At 36.5% G+C, this 13519-nt stretch overlaps 1 protein-coding gene across 1 annotated transcript in view; it reads left to right on the forward strand.

The window, feature by feature from the left end:
- LOC127435367 (clathrin coat assembly protein AP180-like) overlaps nucleotides 1-13519 on the forward strand; it is a 35817-nt gene that overhangs the window by 6946 nt on the left and 15352 nt on the right. The window contains exons 2-10 of the mRNA XM_051688790.1: nucleotides 3620-3762; nucleotides 4643-4718; nucleotides 5046-5148; nucleotides 8450-8543; nucleotides 8863-8974; nucleotides 9089-9195; nucleotides 9345-9386; nucleotides 10294-10355; nucleotides 10663-10668. Of these exons, the coding sequence (XP_051544750.1) occupies nucleotides 3620-3762; nucleotides 4643-4718; nucleotides 5046-5148; nucleotides 8450-8543; nucleotides 8863-8974; nucleotides 9089-9195; nucleotides 9345-9386; nucleotides 10294-10355; nucleotides 10663-10668 (745 nt within the window). The remainder of the gene's footprint in view (nucleotides 1-3619; nucleotides 3763-4642; nucleotides 4719-5045; nucleotides 5149-8449; nucleotides 8544-8862; nucleotides 8975-9088; nucleotides 9196-9344; nucleotides 9387-10293; nucleotides 10356-10662; nucleotides 10669-13519) is intronic.

Here is a 13519-nt window from a genome sequence, read left to right on the forward strand (position 1 = left end):
ATCAAAGATAATTATCAATTATCAAAAATCAATAGAATATTAATAAGGATTAACATTGACGGGGCACCACCCTGGAATCAGGGACTAATAACCAAATAGTAAAACAGTCTCAATATTAGATTGTTTTCTTAGGAAAATCGACATCCGAAGAATATCGATTTTCCGGAAAAAACAATGAATGAAGGTTTGAATCCGAGCACTGACATCCCGTCAGCATGACACAGGCGTATGCAAAACAAACCAAAACACTTCTCTTTGTAATATAAACAAAGTTTATTTATGCAGTAATATCAATTAATAATTAATACAATGCAGTCAATAAACGTCCGACTTACAACTACAAACTAAACGGTGATATGATTAGAAATGGAAATAAAATAATCCTATAACACATAAGGTGTGTGCGTGTGTGTGGGTGTGGGTGTGTGGTTAGGACGAGAGAGAGAGAGATGACGGCCCTAAAGCCGATTTCGCGATAGTGGGAGAGAAAACAGCTGTCAGTTTATCACTCAGAGACGTGGTGGACGGCTCGTAAAAGTTCCGCGTTATTTGACTCTTTAATGGATGAACTCAGTTTGCCGGTCTCACCCGCGATGGCGAAATTGCACAACAATCCAATTTGGTTGGACCACAATACAGCAAAATAAACTTGTGATAATTAATACCCTGAGTATTAATAATGAGCGGACATGGCAGTCCATAAACTGTACAAGCAAAACCTTGAAACACAAGAATAACACACTATAATATTCTATCTCTGCCCAGACGTAAACCTCTTACTTGAATCGCATGAGGACACAGGTAGAATGTGTTTTCCTCCGTCCTTTAACTCTAACCCGGTTCCTTGAGGCTCGGGTGATGACGGGAGGCCGTTTCCTCACTCTGTCGGTGGGCGGTACGGCTGTTGATTCTCGGCGGGCTGGCGGAGAACTCAGAAATGTCGACTTGATTGAAGATGGAAGAGAAATCTTTAATCTCTTCACTTCTGTAGTCAAACGGATGAAGATGTGAATTGCTCGGTGGTCTCCTTCGGATCCGTTAGAGTGTTCGGTTGAACACAGAGTAATCTCAACTCGTCCAGCGAGATGGAGATTGTATGGCCACAGACATTACTTCCTTGTGCCATGAGGTTGCACGTGAGAGCAGCGATGAAACTGCGTCTACACACTGCAAGCAAAGTCGCTGGAAGCAACTCACAAAAGCATTTCAGAGGTATTTCAACTCCTGATGATGTCATGGTTTGAGGTGACGTTCTGTTGTGTGCCTCATCCAATAGGAGTTGAGAGTTCGATCTTTTAGTGAGCAAGGCTTCATGGATTTGTAGTCTGTTTTGGACTCCCTTTGTTTGATTTTGGCGCGATTTTTATCAGTAAGATTTACGACTTGGAAGGTGGGGGCTTGAGTTAGGTTTTTACGACTGTGTTAGGCCTGCCTTTGTCTTCTATCCCAATACATGAGGCCCAACATTCCCCAAAGACAAATTGGAAGGATTTGGGGCATTTCACCCTCTACAGTGCACAATATAGTTAAAAGTTTCAAGGAATCTGGTCAAATCTCGGTGCGTACAGGGCAAGATGAAAACCACTTCTGAATGCGCGTGATCTCTGATCCCTCAGACATCACTGTCTTAAAAAACATCATTCATCTGTAATGGATATCATGAACATGGGCTTGGGATAACTTTAGTAAACCTTTGTTAGACAACACCATTTGCCGCTGTATCCACAGATGCAAGTTAAGACTAATTTAAGAAAGTAGAACAGTGGAAACGTGTTTTTTGGCCTGAAAAGTCCACATTTCAAAAAGTTTGTTATCCGGGCCAAAGAGGAAAAGGACCATCCAATCTGTTATTAGCATCAGGTCCAAAAGCCAGTGTCTGTATGGGCCAGGGGTGTGTCAGTGCCCATGGCATGGGTAGCTCACACATCTGTGAGAACACCATGAATGCAGACAGATATGTACAAATTTTGGAGCAACATATACTGCCATCCAGGGTCTTTTCCAGGGACGTCCCTGCATTTTCCAGCAAGACAACTTCAAACCACATACTGCCCGTATTACAAGTGCATGGCTGTGTAAGCAGAGTGTGCGGGTACTAGATTGGCTTGCCTGCAGTCCTGACCATCTCCAATTGAAGCAATGAAGACCTCGTAGAATTGTGCAGCTGAAGACCTGCATAATGGGTGAATGGGGAAATTCCACTTTCTAAATTTAAACTTGTGTCTTCAGTGCCCAAATGCTTAATAAGTGTTATTAGAAGAAATGGTGATGTTTCACAGTGGTAAACACTCGACTGTACCAACTTTTTTGGAGCATGTTGCAATCATCTGATTTGAAATTACTGTACATTTAAAAAAAAAAAAAAAAAAAATTCACAGGGTAAAACATCATATAATGTGTAGCTGTAGTGCATTCAATATAACAAAGTGTGATTATAATTTGCAAATCACTAATTATTGTTTTTATTAGCATTTTTCATACTGTTCCAACTTTTTCGGAATTGGGGTTGTACATCACCCACCCTTAGCACAGAGTACTTTCATTTTTTAAAAAAAAAAAAGAACGTTATTAACCATTATTTATTTTCATTCAAACCGGTTACTAATTGGAAAGGAGGCAGCAAAACATCAGAACCGGAACGAAAAAAAATACAGTTTCTCCTCAGAATGAACTGAAATGAAAAACATTTATTTTTTTAGTCCCTGCTATTGAGACACCATTAAGAATATTGGGAATTAAACATGCTAAATTTTTTTTAATGGTCCCAAAAAAGGATACATTTTCTTCAAGCAAACTATAATTTCTCATTTTTTATTTGTATTTTTCTTTTGATTTTGAGGTGAAATGTGTCCTGGACATGTTTTTGTGTGATTCGTACAGTTACTTCAGATCTCAGAAATGATTTCTCAGTCTGTTTTTGCTATTATTTGCTCCATATATTGGTGGTTTGAGGTTGGAAACATTCATAATGGGTCAGAAAGAAGCTACACTAATGGTTTATTTTTACAGTTCTCTTGAGTGGTGCTGATTTCTTAATAGGACTATATTTAGATCTGCCAAGTGTGATTAGTTTCACACTCCACACTTATGTTTTTATGAAAGCAGACACCAGCTACAAGATAACCTAAACAGAAAGATAGATTTATAGAAATGTGTCTGAATAACTTGGAACTACAAATCCATGTTTATTTCAAATACATTCATTGGTGTTTGATTGGGACTGTAGTATGACATCCTGTACATCATCCACTAGAACGGCTTGTAAGTGGTTAATTTTATGTAGATTTAATTGAAGTGTGTACGAAATGTGTGTGCAGCATAGCAACCTTGATATGACCTTAATCTCTTTCAGCAGAAACATTTCCTTCACTTAATTTCTCATGAAGTCCCCTGAATGTATGTTGTTCTCTGCTAGAAAAATGCACAATCATATTTGTATCTCTGTGTGGCCACTTCTTGCTTCTTAAATGCAGTAGCTGTTATGAATATGTCCCCTAAGAATCTTTCTGCTGGTTCAATAAACATAAATCTTTCAGTGCTGTTTGTATAAAAGTCCTCCATCCCCATTGCAGTGCATAGAGACGTGGTGGTTCATGTGTGTGTGTTTCTGTGTGTGCAGATCTAATCTCAGCCACCAACGAGACAAATGTGAACATCCCTCAGATGGCTGATACACTCTTCGAAAGATCCACCAACGCCAGCTGGGTGGTCGTGTTCAAAGCCCTAACCACAACTCACCACATCTGCATCTACGGGAATGAAGTGAGCTGTCATATTACTTCTTTTATTCATTTATGGGAGTCTCTTAAATGTAGGGCACTTTTAGTAATGTGCACTGCTAGAAAAGAAAGTCTCAGTAACACTCTCACAGGTTTTTTATTTATTTGTGTACTAACAATGTCTAACAGTGTAAGTTCATACACCATAGGAGATTTATGTCATTTTTCTGAAAGTCATTGAAATTTCCCACCACAGTGTCATTTCCAGCTCATCTCAAATTCTGTATTGTGTAATAGAATTCTATGGTGAAAATGATGGTGATGGAAAGTACATAAAAAAAATTTTTTTTAATAAAATGTTTGACTCTGTCTCACTAAGGCTAATTTCATGCATTTTATGTATTCTAAATACACACAATTAAATAATATTTTCACACTTTTTGCATAATTTGGCAAAACTACAGCTTGATTGAAAATGACGACCAATTAAAATTTTCTGATCAGAGTGAAATTAACCTTAAATTTTCTTTGTTTTCTTCAAACATCACTTGACTCATATTTCATCTCAAGCATGCTCTTTTCTGACACTTTTGTCAACTTGGTAAAACACTTACTTTAAAAAAAAAAAAAAAAAAAAAAAACTTTATTGGGGCAGAATTGTTTGGTGTGGTGGAACTGGTCGTCATTTTTTAAAAAATGGATAGAAATCATTATTACAAAAAAAATATATAAATTGTATTTTTATTTCACCATTTGTTTATATTATCATAGTTTTACACATGTAATAATTTTAATTTTACGATGGATTTTCATTTAATATTGAAAGTCTGGACCTGAGATATGGCTAAAACTATAGTTTAAAGCATTTGAAAAGTACCAAAATCAAACATATTTTAAGATATGTCCTGTTTAAATCTCTACAGAGATTCATCCAATATTTGGCCTCAAGGACTTCTCTGTTCAATCTCAGCAACTTTATCGACAAAACAGGCTCCCATGGTGAGTTTGTGCATATTTGAGTTTGAGGTTAAGACACATGAACTTCAATTAAATTTCACTTCATTGAAAGATAGGTATAAGAATAAGCCCCTAACTCTTAAGTATTTCACTTATTCTGCATAGCTTGTGTTATGGACATGAATGCTAGCTCATACTGTGCTGATTGTCAAGAATTTTCCATCTGGTAGAAAGTAAAACTGGCAAGCACCATTCACCATTTTTTTAGTTATCTACTAATGTAATCTTACTCTTTGTAATGACCTTAAATGTGTTCTTTGTCTTGTTAAATGCAACTAAACTTCTGTTTATTCCTTTTCTGTCTCCAAGGCTATGACATGTCAACATTTATCAGACGATATGCGCGGTACCTGAATGAGAAGGCATACGCTTACCGCGCTATGGCCTTTGACTTCACTCGAGTCAAGAAGGGGTACGTTAATTGATTCCGGGAATAGAAGGCTGATGGGTTTCTTATTTTGGCATCACTAACTACGTTTCCATCCGAGGTTTTTTGCAAAAAAAGTTTTAGCGCATCAAAATAAAGCTGATGGAAACGCAATTTATCGCTAAAATTCGACATAATATTTTTCCGTTTAACTCTAGCGCATAAACTCTATGTCGATACTTCAAATGTCGCGAAAAACTGGTTTGGAAACACTTTTTGTTGAGAAAATTGGCATTAACGCAAAAATGTAGTGTCACATGACAGAGTTTACCCCAATCATTAGCCTGTGTTAATCATAACGACAGTATACATCCTTGAAAGCCAATTTATTGTACGTGATTATGGATTGATCTCAACGGCATATAGACCCGATGCTGCAAACATGACACTTCCAGGAGTGCCAACACAAATATCTCGTATCATGCACATGGACAAGCGCACGGAGAACAAATTAATGGCCAGTTTGTGATTAATTTAATCGCGAGTAGACATCCGTTTATTTATTAAAATCAGTCAAAATAATAGACGGCAGTCACGGAATTAGCCCACAATACAAAAAACATATAATTTCTGTGCACAAAGTTGTTTAAAATTAAAAATAAATACACAATACTAGAAGAAAAGCTTCAGTGTGCTTTTTTGAAACACTAACATGTAGCCCAATTCTATAAAATTATTGCTTAGTTTACTTTTGAAAAAATGCCGGCACAATTCCCTGTACAGGTGCATCTCAATAAATTAGAATATCATGGAAAAGTTCATTTATTTCAGTAATTCAACTCAAATTGTGAAATTCGTGTATTAAAAATATTCAATGCACACAGACTGAAGAAGTTTAAGTCTTTGGTTCTTTTAATTGTGATGATTTTGGCTCACATTTAACAAAAACCCACCAATTCACTATCTCAAAAAATTAGAATATGGTGACATGCCAATCAGCTAATCAACTCAAAACACCTGCAAAGGTTTCCTGAGCCTTCAAAATGGTCTCTCAGTTTGGTTCACTAGGCTACACAATCATGGGGAAAACTGCTGATCTGACAGTTGTCCAGAAGACAATCATTGACACCCTTCACAAGGAGGGTAAGCCACAAACATTCATTGCCAAAGAAGCTGGCTGTTCACAGAGTGCTGTATCCAAGCATGTTAACAGAAAGTTGAGTGGAAGGAAAAAGTGTGGAAGAAAAAGATGCACAACTAACCGAGAGAACTGCAGCCTTATGATTGTCAAGCAAAATCGATTCAAGAATTTGGGTGAACTTCACAAGGAATGGACTGAGGCTGGGGTCAAGGCATCAAGAGCCACCACACACAGACATGTCAAGGAATTTGGCTACAGTTGTCGTATTCCTCTTGTTAAGCCACTCCTGAACCACAGACAACGTCAGAGGCATCTTACCTGCATTTTCCAGCAGGATTTGGCACCTGCCCACACTGCCAAAAGCACCAAAAGTTGGTTAAATGACCATGGTGTTGGTGTGCTTGACTGGCCAGCAAACTCACCAGACCTGAACCCCATAGAGAATCTATGGGGTATTGTCAAGAGGAAAATGAGAAACAAGAGACCAAAAAATGCAGATGAGCTGAAGGCCACTGTCAAAGAAACCTGGGCTTCCATACCACCTCAGCAGTGCCACAAACTGATCACCTCCATGCCACGCCGAATTGAGGCAGTAATTAAAGCAAAAGGAGCCCCTACCAAGTATTGAGTACATATACAGTAAATGAACATACTTTCCAGAAGGCCAACAATTCACTAAAAATGTTTTTTTTTTAATGGTCTTATGATGTATTCTAATTTTTTGAGATAGTGAATTGGTGGGTTTTTGTTAAATGTGAGCCAAAATCATCACAATTAAAAGAACCAAAGACTTAAACTACTTCAGTCTGTGTGCATTGAATTTCTTTAATACACGAGCTTCACAATTTGAGTTGAATTACTGAAATAAATGAACTTTTCCACGACATTCTAATTTATTGAGATGCACCTGTATTAAATAAAATAAATTACCAAACGAAAAAAGCATTAAATTAAAAAAATAATAATAATTACCAAACGAAAAAAATGTATTTTTTAGACCTATATATGTCTTTACTTTACACAAACTTAAATTAGTTGTACCCTGTTCTGCAGACTAATAAAGTAGGCTGAATGACATTTTTTAAAACTTTTCAATATTTTAAATCTAACCCTCTTTTCCTCGGTTTGCTTTTGCGGAGCTTCTTCAGAAAATGTAAATTGCATTATGGCGCTAAAATTAATTTGTGATGATAATCGAGTTCAGTTGGTCGTTAAAAGTTGCTGGACAAATATGCAGGACATAATGCAGTTGTGATGGCGATGCTTTAGATTAGATGATTGTTCAAAAAAGCCTATTAAATATCAGGAATGTATCATACTGATGTAAACCCTGATATTACACTGCATACATTTTTCTTTAATAGCTGTGCCCACAGCATATACACATCGATGGATGGTCCTTTTACTAAGACCTAAAATTTCCCCAACTACTTGGTGCAGGTTACCAGCTTGAACAGGGCCATGACGATTCTCTTTCGGGTGGCAACCTGCAATAGGCGCAACGTCAGGACCAATATTACAGTCCTATCAGAAGGGCAACTGTTCTCTTTTGATTGCAATTCCTCCTCTTCTGATTGCGTTTATTTGTGAAATTAAAATGACAGTAAGCTGGATCATTTCAATGAATTGTCTCAATACTCTCCCCATTTTACCAAAACTTTGGAGGAAAAAAATTAGGGACATCTGGGAGGCGAATTAGCGATAAACACGCATTTCTGTATGGAAACGGCTTCAGGGCAGATTTCTTTTGCGATAAACCAAAACTTATGCGACAAAGTGTTTTTTTAGGCATGATGTCATCACGCACACCATTTTTATCAATAAAAGGCCATTTGAATGGAAACGGGCAGAAGACGGCAAATTTCGCAGAATTTTTTTTACGTATTTTCACTTTGTCGATAACAGAATAGCATGAAAAGTGGATGGAAACTAGGCTACTGAGACACCAGTTGCTTACAGTTCTCAAATTTTGTGTTAGAGTGCAATCTGGATAGTTGAGGAGTTATTAGAGCCAAGGTTAGAGACACTTTAGATCACAATTTTACTCCCAGAGTTGCAAAGCATACAGAACACAAAGGAAATGCCATCTTTTAGGATGGCAACTACAAGATGCCAATTCAATACTGTTTTATCATAGTAAGAGTGTTTAAGAATTTTACAGTTCCCCACTCACCTTGAAACGCTCTGTCCTGTGTGTGTGCTCAGAGCTGAGGGTGTGATGAGGACTATGGCTCCTGACAAGCTCCTGAAAGCCATGCCTGCCCTGCAGACTCAAGTGGACACACTGCTGGAGTTTGACGTGAGTAACATTCGCCCACATTCTGGAACATTTTGCAGACTCTGAAAATTGAGCAGTCTTGCATTTAGTCCGTGTTATTTAAGCGATTTACTAGTTTGGTTGACTTCATTGTGTTTATTCCAATCATTTTTCATTGAATTCATTTGATCTAAAGTGTCAGCATCTGGTTCAAATCTATCTTACATTTTGGTTTTCTGAATTAATGTTGTTACAATCAAAATACATTTTCTAACAATGTAAATGTCATGATAACAATGTTTAAAATGCTGCTTTTCCTGTTTTTTTCATGTGATTCTGTTTCTTCTTCTCTCTCCTGCAGGTTCATCCTAAAGATTTGAACAACGGCATCATCAACGCAGCATTCATGCTTCTTTTTAAGGATCTGATAAAGCTGTTTGCCTCCTACAATGATGGCATCATCAATTTATTAGGCATGTGTTGCTATAACAACTTACTGTAGATCTTCGTCTCTCAACTGCAGCATGTCTTTATTTAGAACAATTCATTTCTCCTTTAAATGATTAAAGATGTTTCTGGTTACACAGAGAAATATTTCAAAATGAAGAAGTCTGAATGCAAGGACTCACTTGAAATTTACAAGAAGTTTCTGACCCGAGTGACCAAGATCTCAGAGTTCATGAAAATTGCAGAGGTAAGAAACAGAGTTTAAATGTTGCACATTATTAAGAAAATGATTTTGATCAGTTTAAGCAGTAAGAAGTTAGTTTGAAATGTTTATGTAACCTTTATGTATGTTTATATATAATTCAATCTGAATACATTTTTCGGTTTCTGTTGCAGCAAGTGGGAGTGGATAAAAATGACATTCCTGACATCTCTTATGTAAGTCAACCACAGGACATCTGAGCTTAGTATTCTAATATCCAAGTCTCCAAGTCTTTTCAGTTGTGCATATTAATTTGCGCCTTATAATTAGCTTCTTTTTAACATTAGGATGAGGACTCTATGTTGACGTCATGAAATTAATAGCTTTAGAATCTTTTTAAGCAAATAGTTAATTAGACATTTTTCCTAACTGATTGTTGTTATCATAACTCCTCCCTGTGGGGATTCCCAGTGTCTGCACCCCCGCGTGGTGGCTGACCTGGCAGATTCAGACAATGAAGACTGTCCCTTTAAAGACAGACAGAATGAAGAGCCGGTAACCATAGTGACTGATGTGGGACCCAGTTTGCATCTCAGTGCATTGCTTTTTCCTGTTTGTTCAGACTCCCTTCCTGCCTGAGCTAGTTAGTTACAAAACACAATTTCCTGGAGCTGATGGTTTTAGACCTCCCAGAATCACAGTGACTACTGATTTAAGATCAGATTTTGCCCATTCTCTCCTAATAAGTGTGTTTTATGTGAACAGAGGCAAGCTGATCCTATTTCATTTTAAAATGTTCAAAGGGATCATCATTGTTATAATAATAAACCTTTTTGTGGGTTTCCTACATATTAAAATGATTGTGAAGTCACACCACAATATTATCATTCAGCATCAGTGTAAAATTAGCTTTTTTTTCTGTCAGAAACAAGCTTAGGCAATGTACTGAAGTGCCAAAGTTTCAGAGTTTGCAGTGGTTGGATGGAACATTTTCAAAAATGAGTTCTGTGTGGTTTGCTCTTAAAATTTGCAGTGGAACTTTGAGAGATATTGACATAAGTTGTGCTCTGATGGTGTTTGGGCTGTCCTCACATTCTTTTTCTCTGCTCATCATATGTGTGTGTTTGATTCTGATATCTTCAGGCTCCCAGCAGTATCCTGGAATCTCTGGAGACACATATGAACAGTCTAGAGGGAAAGAAAGGGTACGAAACCTCTGAAATCACTCTGAATCTCATTAAATGTCAGAGTGGCAGCAGCAGTTGTTCAGATGTTGGGCTTGTAAAGCAAATGTTCCAGACTAGTTAGAAAACCTGATAACTATTGTGCTTTTGAAAAAGGCACATAACCACATATTGCTCCATGGGGACTTTCTTTACAGTTAGTGTACAGTGTGTCCCTTTATAAGTAACTAAGTAGTGCTGTGTGCCATTTTGAGAACTGTTATATGAACTTCCATTTTGATTTATGTATTTTTTTTACTCTCCCTGCATTGTACCATTGGATATCCAGGGAAGGGTGAGTTTGTTTGCTTCAATCATGTTCTTTTTACACGTAGGAAAGAAAATTCACAAATGAGATCTCATTAATATCCTATTTGTGTAGCACTATATAATAACTTTCATTAATAAATCATTAACAAACATGCATGCTTAAGTTAGTAGCTCAAAATACATTGACCATAAAGGTACTAAATTATCATTAGTAAACCTTTATTAACATTTACAGTGTATGAATAGTTGCAACTTTAGATTGGGTACTGCAAAATATGAACAAATAATTAAAAAATGAGTTGTAAAGATCTGTAAATAATAAAAGCAGGCTTACATACATCAACAAACAAACAGTAAATGTGTGGCTTTTACAGACCTTGGTCACTAGTTAGCTAGACTTTAAAGGGGACCTATTATGCAAAATTCACTTTTACATGGTGTTTGAACATAAATGTGAGTCGGCAGTGTGTGTACACAACCACCCTACAATGTTAAAAGTCCACCCACTCCTCTTTCTTATATTTCTATTAATCAAAAACTGACTGGTTTTGGTATCCGTTCTAAAGTGACGTCACTTTAGAGCAGGCCTCACCCACGACTGGTGACGGACTCCACCCTATTATCATAGATCCTCCCCTGAGTGATCAACACACAGTCCGCCATTTTTTTCCACGCTGGAGCAGCTACATTGAGAAGAATAATGTCTCAACTTCATAAGCGTCATACGTGTTCTGTTGTAGGCTGTAAAAGTGAACATAAGAGTCTTCATGTACTCCCGGCATCAGAGCCACTGAAGACGCAGTGGACAAGTTTTGTTTTTGAAGAAAATGTTCCCCAAAACATACCAAAATTTGTGTATGTTTGAGCAAATCATTTTACACCGGAATGCTTTGTGAATGAGGGTCAACATAAAGCAGGCTTTTCTAAATATTTGATTCTCAAGCATGGATCAGTACCAACTGTACATGTTCCAGCTTTATATCCTGAAGATGTAAGTATCGCACTCTATATTTTGTGAATGTTTGCAAATCGCATGATGCAAGACAACCCCCTAAAATGTCATGTCTCGTTATAGCGCATAGCTAACGTCATTACAGTACATTTTGGTGTTGCTCATCCATCGTTGCTAAATGGCTAAAAAACACTCTGGTATTTATGGTGTCAGTCATATTGGTTCTGATTTGTTGTTGCTATAGTATCCGAAGCACGAGCTGTAAAGGCACAGCCCTGTTCTGGAAAGGTGGCGGGGAGCAGCAGCTCATTTGCATTTAAAGAGAGACACACGAAAACAGCGTGTTTTTGATTCCACCCAAAAAGAGGCATTTACAACACGGTATAATAAATGATCCGTGGGGTATTTTGAGCTGAAACTTCACAGACACATTCTGGGGACACCTGAGACTTATATTACATCTTGTAAAAAGGGACATAATAGGTCTCCTTTAATAAATAATTTGTAAACATGAATAGTGTGTGAGGGGTAAAAAATATTAATGATCTCTAAGAATATTTGTAAATGTAAAAAGTGGGTGAGCTCATTTATAAATCATTTATGAAAAAGTTTAATAACATTTATAAGCATTAAAATGTACATTAACAAATAATCAGTTAATCATTATATAACATTTGTAAAAAAAAACAAAAAAAACATTTGTAGATGTTAAAAAGTGCAAGACATATATGAATGAAAGCTTAATAAAATTTTTAATTATTTGAATTTACATTACATAATGTTTAACAGATCATTAGTTAATGTTAGTTAAATTCATTAGTAAACATTAATAAGCACATTATCTCATATTTCTAACTAACTCATATTTCTATCTGAATACACATTAACTAATAATCTGTTAAGCATTAAATAATGTTTGTTAATGATTAATTAATGAAAGTTATGGTAAATTGTTACCCTTATTTGTTTATCCTAGACAGTTAAATAGAGAACAAATAGAGACTTTTGATTAAGTATCCTGTTTCTCAAGAGTCACGTGTGAGGTTACTGGGGTCTTTTTCTTCTGAGAATTTTCAGAAGAGATCTCAAACCTGTGATATATCAAGTTTTGCCAAGATACCAAATATAATGTCATATTGAAGTCAGATTTCAATATGAACTCAAACATTTCTCATCAAATTAACTGAGCTATGCTCTGTATCCACATTAATCTTATAGCTCTTATAACACTTACTATATGTCAACATTGGTCTCATTTGGGTCTGTTTTTATTTATCAAAGTTAAAGAAATAGTTCACCTAAAAATTACAATTCTCTCATCATTTACTCACCCTTATGCCATCTCGGATGTGTATAACTTACTTTCTTCAGCAGACCACAAATGAAGACTTTTAGAAGAATTTCTCAGCTCTTTTGTTCCATACAATGCAAGTGAATGGGTGCCAAAATGTTAAAGCTCCAGATATCACATAGGTCAGCATAAAAGTAATCCATATGACTCCAGTGGCTAAACCAATGTCTTCAGAAGCAATTTGATAGGTGTGGGTGAGAAACAGATCAATATTTTAGTCAATTATTACTGTAAGTTCTCCTCCCTGCTCAGTCAATCTCCACTTTAACTTTCACTTTCACATTCTTCTTCTTGTGTTTTTAGTGATTCATATTCTTTATGCATATTGGGCAGGGAGAAGAATTGACTTAATTATTGATCTGTTTCTCACCCACACATATCAAGACCACTGGAGTCTTTTTTTTATGCTACCTTTACGTGCTTTTTGGAGCGTAAAAATTTTTGGCACACCCATTCACTGGCATTTTATGGACATACAGAGTAAAATGTTCTTTTAAATATCTTCATTTGTGTTCAGCAGAAGAAAAAAGTCACACATCTGGGATGGCATGAGGGTGAGTAAATGATGAGAGA

The sequence above is a fragment of the Myxocyprinus asiaticus genome, chromosome 45 (genome assembly GCF_019703515.2).
Source record: "Myxocyprinus asiaticus isolate MX2 ecotype Aquarium Trade chromosome 45, UBuf_Myxa_2, whole genome shotgun sequence".
Lineage (NCBI taxonomy): Eukaryota > Metazoa > Chordata > Actinopteri > Cypriniformes > Catostomidae > Myxocyprinus > Myxocyprinus asiaticus.